The sequence below is a fragment of the Notothenia coriiceps genome, unplaced genomic scaffold (assembly GCF_000735185.1).
Source record: "Notothenia coriiceps isolate Sejong01 unplaced genomic scaffold, NC01 NC01_scaffold00026225, whole genome shotgun sequence".
Classification (NCBI taxonomy): domain Eukaryota; kingdom Metazoa; phylum Chordata; class Actinopteri; order Perciformes; family Nototheniidae; genus Notothenia; species Notothenia coriiceps.
Window position 1 is genome coordinate 677,395 of NW_011358926.1, and position 19,620 is coordinate 697,014.

Here is a 19,620-nt window from a genome sequence, read left to right on the forward strand (position 1 = left end):
ATCTGATCTTATGTGAGGATCTTATATTGGCAAAATGAATCAGTTCACTCAATTACATTTAATTTGAAAAAGTATAGGATATTCTTGATCTGTTATAAATGATCTGGCTTTAAAAAAATAAACAAAAAACTCTGTGTTTTACAATATAAACAAATGTGCACATAATGGATTTATTAAGAACATATCCACAGTCAACAGTGACTTCTACTTGTAGTTCCCCCAGTCTTTCAGCAGAAACTAAAGGTAGACACGGAGGACCACCTGTGGGTTGGGTGTCAGTGAGGGGAGTTATCTTGAAAAGTGCAGTTATAAAACTCTCCCCGTAATAGAAACCCACGGTGACTGTGCTTTTACATTTACAGTAGTACCTCATTCTGTACTTTTTTATATTGTCCTGTACCACTTCTTGCCACCAGAGGGCAGCACTGCACTTTTGGCTTTGCAGCCCCAGAATGCAACACTTCCCACTCGACTTCAACCTTTAATCTATGATTGATAAGTAAGAACCTTGTACATAAAACAGTTAACTAGGGCGTGTTGCATAACCTCGCTTATTAGAAATAATCTTGCACAATATTCCAGTGTCAGGAAGTCACCAATGATTCATAATGACTAACAGATTTCTTTATTACTGCATTTGTCTTCCTAAAAGTATTTATTACATGAATTCACATGCCCACTTTATAAAATCACTCAAATCTCAGAGACATTTCAGACACTTCAGGCAAACATCAGCAACAGTTTCTGTTTTATAATGTTGACATTTGAGAAAGGCAGTTTCACATTATACAAACATCTCTGATGTATTTCACAATGGTATGAAACATTAACATGTTGAATTAATCAACATCCATACATGTAACACAAATAGGCACTGTAGGTAGTAATATACTGCAACTATCTTTCATTCAGGTCATACAAAGAACTGGACAGACAAGCATCCCTCAATTCATATGATAATGATTTCCCTGACCCGGAATGTGTTCCTAAATTACAAAAAGAATCTCAAGTTACCTTTAATTTATTAAAATATATAGCTTAAGTTAATATGGATATAAACATACAATGGATTCAAAAATCACATAGTTTTAAAGGAATGTAAAAATCTAACTGCATAATACAAAACCTTTTGATTTGGTGAAGACCTGTTCGAAACACCCACCCCCAGCCAGAATAACTCATTATTTGTAGCAATTTAAAATGAGTATTTTTGTATAAAATAATCTAGAACACCACTGGAGGGTAGACTGTATATATAACCCCCTTTGAGAAGTGATGCAGTGCTGCTGTCACTGGGTTGATTACTTGTCCTTCTGCAGAGAGGTGTAGTACTCGACCAGCACCTTCCAGGCCTTGGGGGCCATGAACCCATTGGGAGGGTTGTCTCCGCTGCGAGCCATGTTCCTCATCTTGGTGCCAGAGATGAACTCAAAGTCAGCATGTCTGAGAAAGTGAGCATTGAAGAAAGAGTAGTTAAAGAGAGAGTGGGCAGGACAAGTTAGTAGAATGATACCATAGGGACCTACATAAAACACACTGAAATACAAAAGAGTGGGCCTAAGAAATTAGATAGAATTTATAATAAATACAGTGCATCCGGAAAGTCTCTTCACTTTTTCCACATTTTGTTATGTTACGGCCATATTTCAAAATGAATTAAATTCATTTTTTTCCTCAACATTCGAGACACAATACCCCATAATGACCAAGTGGGAACATTTTTAAAATATTTTTTGTAAATTAATTAAAAATAAAACACTCAAATATCATATCACATAAACACAGGTATTCAAACCCTACTCAATATTTAGTTGAAGCCCCTTTGGCAGCAATTACAGCCTCAAGTCTCTTCTTGAGTATGATGCTACAAGCTTGGCACACCTTTCTTTGGGCAGTTTCTCCCATTCTTCTTTGCAGATCGTCTCAAGCTCCAACAGGTTGGATGGGGAGCGTCGGTGCACAGCCACTTTCAGATCTCTCCAGAGATGTTCAATCGGGGTAAAGTCTGGGCTCTGGGCTCTGGGTGGGCCACTGTGATATTCACAGACTTGTCCTGAAACTACTCCTTTGTTATATTGGCTGTGTGCTTAGGGTCATTGTCCTGTTGAAGGGCAAACCTTGGCCTGATCTGAGGTCCAGAGCGCTCTGGAGCAGATTTTCATCAAGGATATCTCTGTACATTGCTGCATTCATCTATCCCTTGATCCTGACTAGTCTCCAAGTTCCTGCCGCTGAAAAACATCCCCACATCATGATGCTGCCACCACCATGCCTTCACTGTAGGGATGGTGTTGGCCAGGTGATGAGCGTGCCTAGTTCCTCCAGACATGATGCTTGGCATTCAGACCAAAGAGATCCATTTTGGTTTCATCAAACCAGACAAATTGGTTTCTCATGGTCTGAGAGTACTCTAGGTGCTCCATGAGGGCTTCCTTCTGGCCACTCTACCATAAAGGCCTGATGGCGGTGGAGTTCTGCATAGATGGTTGCCTTCTGGAAGGTTCTCCCCATCTCCACAGAGGAACACTGGAGCTCTGTCAGAGTGATCATCAGATTCTTGGTCACCTCTCTGACTAAGGCCCTTCTCCCCCGATGTTCAGTTTGGTTTGGGCAGCCAGCTCTAGGAAGAGCCCTAGTGGTTTCAAACATCTTCCATTTGCAAATAATGGAGACTACTGTGCTCGTTGGGACCTTCAATGCTGCAGACATTTTTCTGTACCCTTCCCCAGATCTGTGCCTTGATACAATCCTGTCTCTGAGGTCTACAGACAATTCCTTGGACCTCATGACTTGGTTTGTGCTCTGATATGCACTGTCAACTGTGTAACCTCATATATACAGGTGTGTTAATTTCTAAGTTATGTCCAATCAATTTAATTTAACACAGGTGGACTCCAATCAAGTTATAGAAACATTTCAAGGATGATCAGTGGAAACGGGATGCACTTGAGCTCAATTTTCAGTTTCAAAGCAAAGGGTGTGAATACTTATGTACATGTGATATTTCATTTAATTATTTTTAACACGTTTGCAAAAAATTCTTTAAAAACGTTTTCACTTTGTCATTATGGTGTATTGTGTGTGGGACATTGAGAACAAAAATGAATTCAATCCATTTAGAAATAAGGCCGTAACATAACAACATGTGAAAAAAGTTAAGGGGTATGAATACTTTCCGGATGCACTGTACATATTACAGTGCAGAGGACAATATAAGGATTCATGGTTTTATTTCAAAAATATATAATGTTTTTGCTTTAGAGATTTGGGCCTACACATGTGTGCAAGAGGATATCTTGTAAAACTGATTCAGAATTTCACAGAAAGTCACAAAAATGCAGTTAATAAGGATTTACTGCACATTTGCTCCGGTTTGTTTTGCACTTGGGTTCAAACCGGGACAACCATGTCAGTAAATTTTGAAAAAAAAAAAAAACGTGGACCAAAAAATGAAACAACTGCAGATTTCTTCTTCACGTACCTCTCTTTGTCGTAAAAGTCCATCGCCTGCTTTGTCTTGTTGTAGGCGGCGACCCTGAAGGGGATGATCTCCACGGAGGTTAGGCCCGGCGCCATGGTGAGGACCTTGCTTCCGTGGGTGGGGTCATACAGGTCCTGCTTAGTCTCCGGGTGAGGCATGCCAGCTGGGTCCCGGCCAACGATATAGAAGTTTGCCCCGGCGACCATTCTGGCTCTACAGTGCCACTGAACCTGATTACGGAATAAATAACAATCAGGTTAATATTTAATCACACGTAAATATATGGTGGAACTGTAGAGAGTGACCGATGGTAACCTCTGGCTAAAGAATAAGCCAGCGCTCCTCACCTCTGTGGGTCCAGCGTACATCATAGGTGAGGGGAAGATGGCGACTATGGTGCTGGAGGGGTCGAGGACGCCCTCCTCCAGCACAGCAGAGTGCTGCTTCATCCTCCAGGCCAGAGGCACGTCGTCGTCTTTGGTCCAGCCTCCCAGCGGGTGCAGCAGCAGCACCGGGTTCTTGTAGCCGCGCTCCAGCAGACGGCGCTTGGTGTCCTGCATCAGCAGCGCGTGGCCGTTGTGCACCGGGTTACGCAGCTGGAATGCAAATACCGCATCTAAGGAGGACAATGTGGAGGAGGGGGACAAAACTAAGTTGAAAGAGCAGTATTTGTTGTAATAGCAGCATTGTTGTGGTACAGTGGAGCCGTCGAGCCGATGATTGGTGCAGCTTGGAATATGTGGAGCTTCTTGTGCATTTGAATACTTTTCACACAAAACATGCCCATAATACTCACAACTCATTTAGCATTTAAGGTCAACTATTATGCAAAATCCACTTTTCCTGTCTTTTATACATCAACATGTGTCCCCTCTGTGTAAAGAGATTCTGAAAGTTTCAGGAAAAAAGATTTGCTCTCTTTTTGTCCTGATCCATTTAAATAAAAACCTGTCTGAAAATGACCTGATCAGATTTTGGCCACTTTATGATGTCATAACGATTTTTTGGCTTGTGTAACCATTAGCCAATAACCAACCAAGGTAACCCCCCCCCNAGGGGGGGGACAACAAGGGGGACACAAGGGGGACGAACAGGGGGGACTCCAGGGGCGGGGGGACGACAAGGGGGGGGGGGACGGTCAATTGGGGACGTCGTTCCTCCCGGCCGCAGTCGTAGTGCCGCCGGTCCGAGTGGTGGTCGGCTAGTCTGCGAGTCGACCTGAGAGCTCTCCTTCCCCCCCACGTGCGACGCAAGGTGACTGCAGTGGGACTTCTGGAGCAGCAGTCCTTGAACCAAGGACACCAACATACTGAGACCAGAGACCCAAGGAGACCAGAGCTTACTGACACCCAAGGAGACCAGGGACAGTGCCAGACCGTCCACGGGGCGACTTGGGGACCGGGACGTCTCGTGTCCCCTTGGGCAGGACGAGCCAGGTTCGTCGGCCGGGAGCACCTCCGTCCCGGCGGCCCGCGTTCAGTAGGACCCCAGAGCACGTCGGAGGTGACTCGGGCCGCCCTCATGCGTTCCTTGGCCAAGTGCGGCAGGCCGCCCCTCCGTGGCAATCGAGTGTGCTTTTTTTGGGTGTCACGTCAGCGGGTCCAGACTGAGTGCTCGCTCCGGGCTCTTTGGTGGTCCGGTACGCCGTCCGTCTGGTTCCTCTGGGGCAATAGCAGGGGAGTGTCTCGGGGGGCAAGGACGTGCCTCTGGACTCCCCCTGTCCCCCCGTAAGTGACTGCACCGAGATGTCTCGTGTGTCCAATAAGTACCCTCCACGCAAGTACTGGGGGACGATTTCTGTGGTAGCAATTGAACTCCCCGGCAATGCTGGACGGAGTGTCTGTGTGTCCAATATTTACTCCCCGTAGTGAACTTGGAGATGTCTGTCCCCATATGTACTCCCCGTAAAGTGACTGGACGGAGATGTTTGTGTGTCATATTACCTCCCCCGTAGTGAACTGGGAGGATGTCTGTGTATCCCCCATTGTACCCCCGTAGTGAAACTGGACGAGATGTTCTTGGTGTCCCCAAGTAACTCCCCCGCAGTGACCGCGCAGTGAACGGGACGAGATGTCCTGTGTGTCCCCAATCTGGGCTACTCCCCCGAAGTGACTGGATGACTTTTCGACACCCACGCAAGTGACTGGACGGAATTGTCTGGTCCCCCATTGTAACTCCCCCCGCAAGGTGAGCTGGACCGAGATGTCTGTGTGTCCCCATAGTTACTCCCCCGAAGTACTAGACGAGATGTGCTGTCCCCATTTGTTACTCCCCCCAGTAAGTGACTGGACGAGGATGTCTGTCCCCATTGTCTCCCCCTTAAGGTGACTGGATGACCTTCGGGGGACACCCGCAAGTGCTGGACGGAGAGTGTGTCCCATAGTACTCCCCCGCAAGGTCAGATCAGCTTCCTGAACGTAGCCGAACCAGAGAAGAAGAAACTGAACACTGAGGTTATTTAGAGCTGGGGGGTTAAAGGACTGTCTTTAAAACCCCCTCAAAGCTATATATCAGCACCTATTCAGAGCAACACATAACCCCATCAGGTTGGGGGGGGGGGCAGAACCACTCTGGGATCTGTGGGCGGATCCCAAAAGACAAATACCCACAGTCCTCCTCAGGTGCTGTGGGGGTTCTGATCACAAGGCCAACAGCCATGGATACATCTAAACGACTCTGAACCGGGTCCTGGACAGACCTCTGACCCAGAAGATGATCCTGGTGTGAGTGGGGGTTAGAGAGAGAAGGAAACAGAGAGGGGGGTCTCTGTGATGCTCGTGTCCCAACGACCTTCAACTCATCTCCCAGTTCTGTACCAGGATCAACAAAGGCTGAAAACACTGCTGTCTAAGAGAAAATGCTCCCATGATCCACCTGGTGTTGATATTATGGGCTGTATTCATGTTGTGCCTCCCTGAGAACCTGGTGCCTACATTACCCACGATGCACCTCTCCCTCTGTAGTTCATACAGTTTCTCGTTTAAGAGCTGCACAGATAAAGTACTAAACAGATTAAAGCCTTAAAGGTGGGGTAGGTAAGTTTGAGAAACCGGCTGGAGATGTTTTTGGAGACTTTTTGTTATATTCCATGGAATGCTCTTAATATCCCGAAAGCAATGAATATATGAAGTGCTTTGATAATAAATCCATAAGAAATGTCATCTGTGGAAGCCGTAGTACTGTAAAAAGTACGACCAATCATCCGAGCCGGCCCGGCTAAAGTAACTGGATGGCCTACCTGCCTGTCAGCCTTCCATCTGTGCACAAACTTATCTCGTGCCCTCATTGGTCATGTGAGCGTTCGTGTGTGTTGGAGGAGGGGCTCTGTGAGGAAGGGGCCGATTTTTCCGGCTGCGTATTTTCTAATTCTAGCGCACTCGAGCTGGTTTCTCCAAAATTACCTACCTCACCTTTAATAACTATAACTCAATAAGCTCTCAGTGTCTCTGTGCCCCCCCAGTGACAGCAGCACTGTTGTGTTATAACAGTTTGTATTTACAGTACAATAATGTGATTTTATATATAAACAGGTTATTGCTAACTCTCTTCAGGTCTGAACGTGATTATTGTTTATTTTCTCTGAAGCTTCAAACCTATTTATTGGTGTAATTTATGAATGAGAACTAACTGTGTGCAATAAAGAGATGTATATGTAGAGAGAACACCAGAGATTCATGTCCTCGTTTCTAAAGTCCAAAAGTATTCATCAGGATTCATATCTGAGTCATTCATGAAGTGAAAAGGATCCAGGGTATTTCCATCTCATTTGAACATCATAAATTATAATCTGACTAAACATTATTTATAGAAGCAACAAATACCTAGCATTATGTTTGAGTTAAAGCTACCACTAGCCTAGCCTAATGTAAATCCAGTTAAAAACAGGAGGGCTATAAACCAGTCATGCTAAAGGCTAACTAGGTAGCTAACAGGGCTGCCAACACTCACGCATTGAGCGTGAGTCACGCAATTAACCCATATCTCACGCACTCACGCCAAACTTGCCTTTTCTCACGCTAAGTTTTCGTCCAAAATAAATGTATATAAAAATAAAGTGAAGGAACAGCAAACCGAGCGGTCTACGAAATGAGACGGTCTTCTGGGCCTTAGTTTCAAGTAAAGTTGGAACGATATTGGGAGATTCTGATTTCACGGATTAATAACTCATGAACAAAACGTTATTCAGAACACAAATGACGTCTTCTAAGTACCGTTGGTACGGTTGAAAACGAACTACAATCACATTTTGATATAAAAAAAAAAAGCCAATATCGCGCGCGCCTCCGAGCTGGACAACACTTAAGCCCGGACACACCAAGCCGATTGGCCGTTTTCGTGTTTCAATCAGGAGAGACGTGATGTATAAAATACATGTTTTATTATCCGGGACCCATGACATGCGGAGGAATAGTGATTGACGTATCTACAACAAAGTAACTGTAATGATGTCTTCGGCGATTAGGCCCCGGGTTTGCAGGATGATCATTAGGAGGGAAGAACGCGCTCTGATGACACCCGGGGGGTCTACGACACTGTGGTGGTGGGTGATAGGTAGTTCGGCTCCCGATCTGAAGGGGAAGGTTTCAGCTTGCGCTTGTATTAGGAGAACAGGAGGCGAAGGGGTGGAGGGAGGGTTGTGCGTTGACACCTGAACATGACAACTGACGGAGAGGAGGAGAGCAGATTTAAAGGGTTAGCAGGTGCGATGATTGGCTAGCCGGGGCGTGATGCCCCTGATCACTTATTGAAGATAACGTGTGGCACCCGATAATGTTTGTCTTCCCTGATTGAACTTGCGCTGAGTACATTATTCGGACGATGAAGGCGTGCCCTGTCGCCCAAACTCAATTTGGTGTGTCCCGCCCACGTCGGCCGTGACACGCCTTATCTGGCCTTTCATGGGCGGACGCACCGCGGCCATGCGGACGGTCGGGGCAGTCGGGGCCAAATAAATCACTTTGATTGGCTGTTCAGCTAGCGAATCAGAGCATGAGAAGCGAAAACGGAAGTGGAGGGACGTAAACGCTTTAAGAAGGCAGCAGAGAATGTCTTCCACCAGCGCAACATTCAATGGCCTGATAGCTCCAGTACCGCACGAGACATGTTTTCGGTGGACGAGAGTGAAAATGGGAACGCACAACGCTATTTGTGTTTGTTTATNCAAATATCTCTCAGAGCGGGGCGTGGGGAGGGGCTCCTTATTTTCATCTAAAGTAACAGACAGAGAATCAGCACTTTTGAAACAGGGCTGAAACAGAGGGGATTATGGGATGCTAGAATGATCTGTTTGGTATTTGGAGCCAAACACTTCAGAGACATGTTTTCTATATATCTGAGACCTATAATAAATGTATGAAAAACAGTGTAATTGCTTAAATTGCTTGTGGTTTGTGATAAAAGGGTGTTTATATTCTATATTTATCTTATTGTCAACAAATCCCACAAAAAAGACTAAAACCAACAATGAATGTATCTTTTTTAAGGTGGTTTGTATTAAGTAAGTGTAAGTAACTGTTTAAATGTAGCAAAGCCTAGCTTATTCTTTCAATGTCATTAAGTTCCAGAATAACAATTACGAGCTCGGAAAGGTTTTTCCTGTTCATTGGGTTTGTTGACATTAAGAACATATAAAACAGTGTCAGCCAAATTGTGCACATCACAACAACATGCTAGCACCAGTAACAAAACTGCCACTTGAACCAAAGAGCAGCAAAGCATTGAAACAGAAGACCCATATCCTGTTGTGCTGCAGATGAATAAGTGACAAGACTTTGAACATAGTATTCAAATCTTAGTGAGCAAGAGACAGTTCTTTTTCATTGTTCTTTACTTTTCAAAGAAACTATACGTCTCCATTGATCACTGCACACAGATCACAAAAATCATCATGCAGCTAAAAAATTACCATTTTACTTTTTGCATCTGGTCCTTTTTCAGGTTCTTCTGAAAGACAAATGGTGCACTGCTAAATACATTGCTTTCATTTGTATGTTTATTTGTGTTTTTCCCCAGCTGCGAAGGATATTTTGTTTCTGTAATGGTATTGATCTTAAGTGTCACCTTGGTAGCTACTTGCCACACATTGTAAGCCCTTTTGCTTTCTCTTGTAGTCGCTGTAGGTCTGTGATTAAGTCATTTCTAACCTGCTTTCATGTCTTTAAACTTCTGCTTCAGCTCCTGTGGAGTAAGGCGGTACTGGTCGAGCCCATCGTTCCATTTGATTCGCTCCAGCACTTCCAGGTCACCGCCTACCAGCCAATCACCTCCCTCCAAAATCATCTGCACAAGGTGATAAAAGGAGAATTAGAATAGCATAATAGAATACTATAATTATGATTTACTTTCCAAAAATCACACATTTAAATATTATCACTCTATATCCCAGGCAAACAAAGTGAGTTTGCAGATCGATAATGTGGAAGGTATATCGTTTATAACTACGTGTTGAAGACATTTGATGAAAGCCTTATCACCTTAATGTGAGGGTGCTGTGGACAGGTGGTGCCCCACTGCCTGGCGCAGCGTTCCTCCTTGCAGTGTGGGTAGAACTCGGGGTTCCTGAGAATAGCGACGCGTGAACCCTGGTACTCCAGAGCGACCGCCGCACAGCCGTCCAGCTGCTGCTTAATCTCCGAGGTAACAGGCAGCACAATGGGCACTGACAAGTTGATGGCCCCACCTTAGACAAATGACGATACGGTTAACTTAAGCGGTACACAAAAGAAAATATTGTGCCAGAACTAATATTTAAGCAATTTACTGCTATCCCGGACCAGGACTAGTAAATACACTTTAATTAGAACAAATATACCCCTATATTGAGTCAAATACACTTGGACACCACATGCTGCAAGTGAGAGGACATTAAAATTAGGTAGCAGCCACATTTTTTTTTAAACTGTGGCCGAAAATTAATTATAAAGCACTTTAAATAGTTGCAAAAAGTAAAGACAACTGTTGAAATAGACAAGTGAAAGAAAAAGTATGTTTAAAAGCATGGGGGATAGATGATAGTTAACTGAAATGTAAAAAAAAAGCCTCTATATAATGGCTCTGTGTTGTCCAGCCAGCTTTTTGTTATTTTTTCTGTTTCTGTGGTAAACGTTTTTCTCTCTAGGTACATATCAATTGTTTGTATGGGTGTGACTGAGTAGCTTGGTTTAAAAATAGGGTGCAACTTTTTTCTGTTCAAAAATTCATCGCATTAGTTTTTTTGCATAACGATAATAGCCAGGTTGAAACTGGTGTGTGTGTGTCCTGGCGATTATAAGAAGAGTAAATATGTGTCCTCTCGTCTTTCACCATCCAGCAGGTTGCCGAAGTGTAAGACCTGCAGGAACTCTCTCTCTCTCATGAAGCCCTTCAGCGGGCTGGCCCAGCCTTCTGACAAGACCTGCACCCACTGTAGATCCAGCTGTGGACAAAGAATAAACACCCAATAGATTCAGCATTATAGACGTTTAACGCCTGGATTTAACTGCCCCGATGGTGGAGTACCATCAAATCAGTAATTACACCAGGAATAAAAGCATCAAGAAAATGTGGTGGTTTTAATACTGGACGACATAGGGTATTAAAACAGCATTAAACAGCCGTATTGCTCTGCTGACATATTTATGGTCAATATATTAATTTCTCACTAAACCATAACAAGATGGTCTTAAGCGACATACACAGCTTATGGATAAATAATAATATGTTTCGTTCTTATTTCAAATACACAAATAGAAAAGTGGAAATTAACCATTTGATCCCCCCACAGAGAATATACAATTAAAAAGAAGGTTAATTTATATGTTGTCAAGGTTGAAGTGCTGCTCTGATTCAATTATCATTATTTCCACGCTGCTGCATGCCTGCTAGGCTTTTATGTTTTCATTAGTACCCAGAGAAGTTAGACCAGACTACTGCCATGTCCAGTATTGCCCTCCTTGTCCATTTGCAGTATTATTAGAAGAATCCTGTATACTGGAGCAGTGCGTTACCTTGGTGATGCTGATGGTAGGAAGCGTGTTCGCGTCAGCCACAGCAAGATTCAGTTTGTTCTCTTTAACAAAGAGTTCATTCACCTCCTCCATGATCTCGCCTGGTACAATGTTCTGTATACAAGGACACACACATATTATTAACATCAGAATGAGATACTGTGGGTAATGTAAGACTGCAACTCATTTAATTTGAATCTGATTAATGTAATGAAGTATTTCATAGTAATACAAAACGTTTCATAGTAATACAAATCGACCCATTCCCATAGTGAAGACCAAGTGAAGAGAAGTTGGAAGTAAAGAATGTTGTGCATTTGAAAAAGACAATGTGTTTGATATTTATTCAAAAAATGTGCCACAACTGGCCATTGGTGTCCCATACTGGTGCCAAACTAATTATTGGCATTGCATGTAAGGAGATCAAAAAGGGTAATACTCTTGGGAATGCAAGAATATTACCAGTTGCCTGATCATTCATATTGCATATCCAACATTGTTCTACTGCCATCTTTCAAAGGAATGCCGGTGGTTATGCAAATCACACAGAACTTGTGTATCAATGAACATTTTCTTGGGAACTCATTATGAAACACATATGCATGTATGTGTGCATGCTTGTATTCTGATCCAGGGTATAATAGTCTTCTCAGCCATAGTGAACACGAGGCCATTTTCAGAAAATATTTCCCCAACTGGTTTTGCAGCATGTTTTTATTTAAATGTAAGTCACCTCTGCCTTAGCATATACGACTTTTCTTTCAGCATAGCTTTGCTCTCGGCAGCAGAAGCAGTGTTGCATGTCGGGGCATGGCAAAAAGTCACTCACTGAGTGCAAAATTAAAATTAAAATGTTACTTATTCTCATCTGTAAAAGTTGTAATGGTGAACATCTTTTAATATACAGAAGGCACCTTTCTAGTAATCCAAAGCACATTTCAAATAAGATAATAATCTTTTAAATGTTTATTCTGATATCATATGTTTGTATTCCTTAAGTAAGCTGTGGTTAAATTCTTTCAGTTGATTAGCGGTAATTATTGTTTTCTCTGGGATTAATGCTTAATCTGCTGTTGGCAACCAAACAACTCCAATGGTTGTTAAAAGCCCTGCCTTTTCAAGTCTTTTCTAAATGTCTAAAATCATTGTTTGTGAAAGCCTGATAATATAGCCCATCCCTGATTACATTAAACCAGTTTGGGACAATGGACACTTATTTAAACAAGGATAGGCTATATAATCTGTGTACTGACGGCCCTTATGTATTTTACATTAAGGTCACTTGAACAGATGTCTCTTTGTCACATCCCTCAGCTAAAACCTGTGGGGTTTAAATATAATATTTGTCCTGTCCCAGGGAAAATGTCATACAGAAATGTAAACTGACAATGAGGATGCCACACCCACCTGCTCCCTGAGCAGCTCCAGCACCTGATGCAGGCACTCGTTCACTGTGAGCTCTCCGGTTTTCAGCACAAGATCCGGCGCCTCAGGACGCTCATAATCTGCGTCAATCCCAGTGAAACCTGACAAAAAAATGTGAAGCCATGAAAAGAAATGTCATTGAAATCCCATCAGCCTTCATATTACATTTCTATTTCAGTGTGAACAAGGGCTTGGCAATGCTTGAATCATTGTTCAAGTGGCGGTAAGAATTGGCAGGAGGTTTCCTGAGGTGAGCATTGTTGCACAGACCTTTGATCTCTCCGGCGCGAGCCTTCTTGTAAAGTCCTTTTACATCCCTGCTCTCACACAGCTCAAGAGAAGCGTTGATAAACACCTCAAAAAATGGCAGCCCTACACCTGCATGGATCTTCCTCGCCTCTTCCCGATCCTGTGGAGGAAAATAGTAGATATGTTTCATTAGAATGTGGTTTAAAGTGGAATTACGTATTCTACACGGCTGATATTATATGGACAAATCTTTCTGTTTAAAAACCTTTCAACAGATCTTTTGAACTATTTAAATATAACAGATATGCATCAGTATAGTGTTATTTGACAGCCATTTTAATTTAGTCCTATTCCTGTTTCTATTTAGTGACCTCATCCTGTTTTTTCATCAAGTTTTAGTTGACTGAAAATCTGGGCAATTCTTCTTATTTAAGTCAAAAGAAAATTGTACTATAGGAGATTGTAAAAGAGTATTTTTTAGTCAATGAAAGCTGTTGAAATATAAGTCTCCTTTAGATATCAGATTATAATGAACACATTAACTTGTGTTTTATGTCTCCAAAGCCCTAATGAGTTAATTGTCCCTATCCCTATTCCTATTGAAACGTAATCCTGATATATCATATTTCATCTTCTCTTATCGTCATTGAAAAACAGATTAAGGGAACGTTTTTATTGCTTAATCTACTACAGTTGAGTATTAATTGGTCAGACATATTGCTAGTTTATAATCAATGTGATCAAAAAAAGGTGGTTGGCAAACAATGTTAGTCACAGTTTTAATTCAACATTAGCAGCACTTGACTTTGGGCTCTTAATGTTTCCTGACCTTGCTGAAAGGAGAGATGAAGCTGGTGACGCACACCATCCCGGCGTCAGCAAACAGTTTGGCCACCTCAGCAATACGCCGGATGTTCTCCTCGCGGTCTACGGAAGAGAAGCCCAGGTTCTTGTTCAGCCCTTGGCGGATGTTGTCTCCGTCCAGTGAGTAGCACGGAATAGCGTGGGACACGAGGAATTCTTCCAGGGCAAAACTGATAGTAGTCTTTCCAGCACCCGATAAACCTAAACAGAAAATGTGACAAGACAAGCAAACATGAGCGCATTGTTTTTTAACAGTCCATATCAGATTAACCTTTATGGAACCACATTGTGAGCAAATGACCAATAGGTGGAGACGGTAGAGATTTACCGGTGAGCCAGATGGTGCAGCCTCTGAAGCCCCCCCTGGTGCCCACCACCTGCCCTCTCTTGGTGCGGCTGACATGGTGGGCCTGGTACACCACATTGGTCGACCTGTTGAGATCCTAAAACAGAAGAAAACACGCTCAGATAAAGACAAACTAAAGTGGGGGACAGCTTGAGGTAGAAAAAAGCTAAATAGAACTTTACTAGTTGTAATAATCCATCTGATTTAAACATCTGTATGCCAATCCAAAAATGTTGTCAAGTAAGTAGGTATGGGCGATATGAATGAAAGGTATTATCACAATATAACAGAAGATCTATAACAGTCGCGAAATCAGAACATGACAAAACCTGAAGCCTTAGAAACAAGGAAAACATGACACTTTTATAACATTTTAGAGAAAATGTTGTCTCATATTACGATTTAGTCTATATTGTTTATATAATTTGTATCTGTATAAGTCCCTTTTGTGAGGGCAAACAAAAAAAACAACACTAAAAAGTTGGTCACAAAAAAAAGAAAATGTTGTCTCATATTACGATTTAGCTATTTAATCAATATATTGCCCAATTTGCCCAGCCCTAGATCTAGCCATAATTATGTTTGACATGAGATTTGTCTTATGGCACAACGTGGCACTTTAGTGATAATCAGAGCCAGACTTGTTTTACATGCTCTGTCCAAAGAGACTGGGTGGATAAATGGCTGTATTGACTTCTCAAAGGGAGGGGTAGTGGAGTGAGGCATGATGGGAGGACTGACTGGACAATATGTCCAGTGTGCTGCCTGCAGCCCAGCGATGATGTGGCAGTGCTCGTGCCCACACATTCGCCCTCTGTCCGCACCCACCTTCCCCTCATACCTGCATCCATGCCATGGCTTCACTTTTCAAATCTATCTTCTTTCGCCTCTCAAAAACGACTCTCCCCCATGCTTTCCACTAAGTGTAGTTATCTTGACATGCAGGCTATTTGCCCTCAGAGGGTTTCAGTCTCCAATTTATAATCTGTGTTTAAGGGGCCCTTTATTACACATGGTCATGGACCTATAAATCAATGACCTTGACTTGATCACACAGAACGTTTTGTGTTTTAATAAGAGCGACACAGATATAATATATATTATGTTTGTCTTTCTAATGGAGGGAATCATTGCATTTGCTGGGTTTATTAATCTATCAAATCTGTACCAAAAACGTAAAGAAAAGTTTTTAAAAAATGGGAAAGAAAAGTTTTTAAATCCATAGTGCGATGGGATGTAAAAGTATAGTACTGTCATTATTTGTGATTACGTTTCTTGAGGAGCACCATTTGAAAGTAACCCACTGCTCCCACTAACAGTTAATAGGTAGTACAAAGGTACTTAAAATGCTTTTATGATGGGCCTCATTTCCCCCAAAGGACACATTGCCTACAGACAAACAGGACTGTTCTTCCACAAAAGGGAGAAACCTTCTCTCAGTCCACCTCAGATTCCCACTGCAAGCAGACTGCTCCTAATCCTCTCTTCCTTCCTACATTCATGGGAACATGATGTATATATTTTGTCTGTGCACTTACATCAAAATCAAGGCACTTCATAACTGTGTATTCATCCTTGCTTTAGAAATGCTTTTAAGCACAACTATTACTTGACTTCAAGATACTAATCATATTTTATGTAATTCCATTTTCTCTTTTTTTTTTTATAAATGTTGCTTGCTTTTAGATTGAATTGACCTACTGAAAAGGACTTCCCACTGCATTCCTTTATAGTGAACTTACAATAAACTCTAATTCGGAAGACCTTACATAACTCTTTTCCTCTCTACAGCTAACATCCTCCTTCTCAGGAAATCACAAAAGATCAATCATGATGATATTGTGGTAGTAAATGTCTCTGCTGGAAACTAGTGAACATTTTCATCACCAACTGGTCGGTCACTTCAAATATGAATTGTTTTTGCCATAAAATTACAGGAATGCCCCCATTTACACATCTAAATTGATATGTATGTTGAATTGACAACCAGTCATTACTCACTTTGAAGTAGCTGGAAGCAACAACCGAGTGAACCCATGAATTTCTCTTTGGAAATAAAAGAATAGTAAAGCAGCACATTTGCTTTGTGACCAATACATTCTAGTTTGCCTATTAAATAAGTTGCTGACTCTAAGAAAAGGACTCACCTTGTCTGCTCTAGTGCACACTATGGATGTATCAGGTGCACACGTTGAGGATTTTGCCGACAAAATACAAAGGTCTTTGTGCATGGAAATGTTTTTGCTTACAGTTAATGGCCAATGTTATTCTTATAGTTTTTAAGATGACTTCACATAATGTTCTACAAGTAAGCAGCATTCCTGTGTGGAGCATCAGACTGCCTTTTCACAGTGGCCTCTTTCTCCCCCTCACTAGCGTTATGAATGGACCAAATTGACATGGGAAAGTTGCTACAACCGGCCTATTCAGAGTCAAAGCAAGTCTGTTACCATCACACCTGGCAGTTGGTGCATTACAGTAAAGAGGCAGAAAAGCGAACAAGGCGTTGCAGAAAATGGGTTTTTAAGCAGCAATGCAGGGTTACTTGTAATTGACAAGTAATCGACAAGAAATACTGCTTTTTCGTGCAACCGAGTTTCACCAAAAAGGAAAATGTTAATGTGTATTAATACGATTTATTTGACACACAACTCCTCGGGAGGAGTGTTAAATCTCGGGGGCTGGCGGCTTACAGACACTTGGCTGAACTTTTGACAAAAATCTCTAGGTTTATCTGATGACAGCTTGCATTACAGTTGTTTCTCCCTCCACGTTATATCCACATCTACTCACCGTACGAAGCTTTTTCACGCCGGACATTTTTCGAGAGTAACACCGCCGTAGGACTGCTGCAACACCGGGGACTCGGACCGCTTCGGACAGGCCTGGATGAGGGAGCTGGAACCTCCAAAATGTGGTAATCGAGGAAGACGGAGGGGGGTTTAAAAAGGGACGTCCAGCTTCCAAGACACGTAGCATTCCGCTAGACCAGCCTCCAGGCTTTATTCTACTCCTCCTCCGAAGCCTAGAAATCTGAATACTTCTTTAGTGTGGCGGTCTCCAGTGACATGACCGGGCTGGGCCCCTAACCCGACCCGTCTGGGACAGATGTCGGGCGGGATATTTACTTATATTTTTACTGTGTAAACTAAAGTTACACATACACTGTGTCCAAGGAACGTTTTTGCTCATATTTCTTCGAGTTTATATCACTCCCAGTTCAGGTTACAAGAAACACACGGTTACGAGGCAGAACAGTAACTTCAGCAGGGATATTACAACGTCCGTTGATTTACGTTAGCTTTATTATATTGGGGCAAAATGGCAGAACGTTTACGTTACTCTCCGGGTTATGCAGTTTCACACTAACGTAATGTTATTCAGCCGAAGTCTTTCAAACAATATTACGTTCCCCATCTTGCCGGTTAAACGATTTGATGTTAAGTGAGGGATCAAAACTGACGGCCAAATCCCCCAAACCTGCAATGGAACACTGTGCTCCAGTTAAACAGGTAGATGATACAAACATGTTATGAGGCAAATGCTTTACCTGAAGACCACATACTGCAATAAGGGCAGTCATAGTTGATTTAATACATTAATAATGTGTCATGGCTACACACACAGGGTTATTTGCTTTATGATTCGCAATAGTGACACTTATTGGCTACAAATATGATATCCTACACAAAAAGTATTGGCATCAAAACATACTTCAAGTACAAAAGTAAAAGTACTAATTTTCCAGCTGTTCAGATGTTACATTTTTGTATTATAGTTATAATCAATGCATTAATGTCAATGTTCACTTGGTAAAGGTAGGGATTATTTAAATTACTTGCTATACTGCTGGGTAGTTTAACATATACATAATTATTTATTTGTTGATTTATATTCTGTATTCTAAATACATACCTGCAAAGTAGCTAAATCAATTTATTAAAAAAAATGCAGTGGAGTAAAAGCCAAAAAATATGCCTCAAATGTAGTAAGTTAAAGGTGGGGTAGGTAAGTTTGAGAAACCGGCTCGAGATACACTTTTTGTTATATTCCATGGAATGCTCTTAACATCCTGAATATCTTAAGTGCTTTGACAACAAATCCATACAAAAATGTAATCTGTTGAAGCCGTAGTAGCCGGCCCGGCTAAAATAACTGGATGGCCTACTACCTGCCTGTCAGCCTTCCATCTGTGCACACATTTATCTCGTGCCCTCATTGGTCATGTGCACGTTCGCGTGTGTTGGAGGAGGGAGAAGGAAGTGGCAGATTTTTTCCGGCTGTGTATTTTCAAATTCTAGCACACTCGAGCTGCTTTCTACAAAATTACCTACCCCACCTTTAACCTGTTAAACCCCGAGCCTGTTTTTCAGATTTCAGGCTCGAAAATGACATTCCCAGAACAAATGACCATATCTTCCCTTCTAAAAAGGGTTAAATTAATAATATTTTTTCTCAAAGTAATGATAAACCTGTGAGTTGGATGTAGAAAAGTCAGAATCAATATAGATGTTTTTTATTTTAAAGAAAATTCCGATTGAACATGGTAAAAAACTGTAAATTATAGTGTCCGTCCCAAAAATATTTTGTACTTATAGTGAAAAGGAAAACTAACCTTGGATGATGGGTTAGTTGACTAAAAGCTTTAGGAATCCAAAGTACAACATATAATAAGTACCCTGTATCAAGATTGATGCAAAACAAGTGATATTTGACCTTTTTAAGAGAGGTTTAGCAACAAAAACCTCTTCTGGGGCCATTTGGGTGGATTTTCCATATCTCTGGCCATGCTGGATTTTGACAAGTGACATCTCTTTCTAACCGTCAGAGTCAATGGAATCGAGGGGAACTCCCACATAGTCCTTATTCGGTAATGTGTGTGTGTTAGACTGCCGCATAGCAAAGACCGGAAGCTGCGATAACTCTGCTGGCTACCATTAGCAGCTAACTTTTCCTCTCCGATTTTTACATAAAAATTGAATTATGGATTATAAATGAAAAAGATTATTACACAGACACATTATCAACCTATGGATTAACGGATTCAGCCGCGTTTTTTCTCATTTTAATGCCATTGAACACGTCTTTTGATCAGATTGACAGCTACGGTGAGACAATCTCCCTAAAAGCTCCGTAAAGGTACGTGTTATGATGTCTGTGTTTGCTTCCCCTGTCGCGAGTTCGGATCACTCAGTGATGATACTATATACACACCTAAATAATCTGTGGAACCTCAGCTTTAATCGGATATCTTAGTATGTAGCAGCTAC

At 42.0% G+C, this 19,620-nt stretch overlaps 1 protein-coding gene across 1 annotated transcript; it reads right to left on the reverse strand.

The window, feature by feature from the left end:
- Nucleotides 1–594: 594 nt before the first annotated feature.
- On the reverse strand, nucleotides 595–17,331 carry LOC104956664 (bifunctional 3'-phosphoadenosine 5'-phosphosulfate synthase 2-like). Its single transcript, XM_010784188.1, has 12 exons — nucleotides 17,144–17,331; nucleotides 14,333–14,447; nucleotides 13,970–14,205; nucleotides 13,162–13,300; nucleotides 12,874–12,992; nucleotides 11,467–11,580; nucleotides 10,784–10,895; nucleotides 9,955–10,160; nucleotides 9,625–9,760; nucleotides 3,829–4,097; nucleotides 3,482–3,711; nucleotides 595–1,443 (listed from the first exon to the last, which is right to left on the reverse strand). The coding sequence occupies exons 1-12, from the start codon at nucleotides 17,327–17,329 to the stop codon at nucleotides 1,302–1,304; spliced, it is 2,004 nt and encodes a 667-aa protein (XP_010782490.1). The 5' UTR covers nucleotides 17,330–17,331; the 3' UTR covers nucleotides 595–1,301.
- Nucleotides 17,332–19,620: the final 2,289 nt, after the last annotated feature.

Bases quoted from the DNA above. Each gene is read 5' to 3' on its own strand.
- LOC104956664 (XM_010784188.1), bottom strand. From the start codon at position 17,329: ATGCTACGTGTCTTGGAAGCTGGACGTCCCTTTTTAAACCCCCCTCCG. The intron at 10,896-11,466 runs GTAACGCACTGC...CTTTGTCCACAG, and splicing joins CTACCATCAGCATCACCAAG to CTGGATCTACAGTGGGTGCA. The intron at 10,161-10,783 runs GTGAAAGACGAG...CATTTGTCTAAG, and splicing joins CTTCGGCAACCTGCTGGATG to GTGGGGCCATCAACTTGTCA.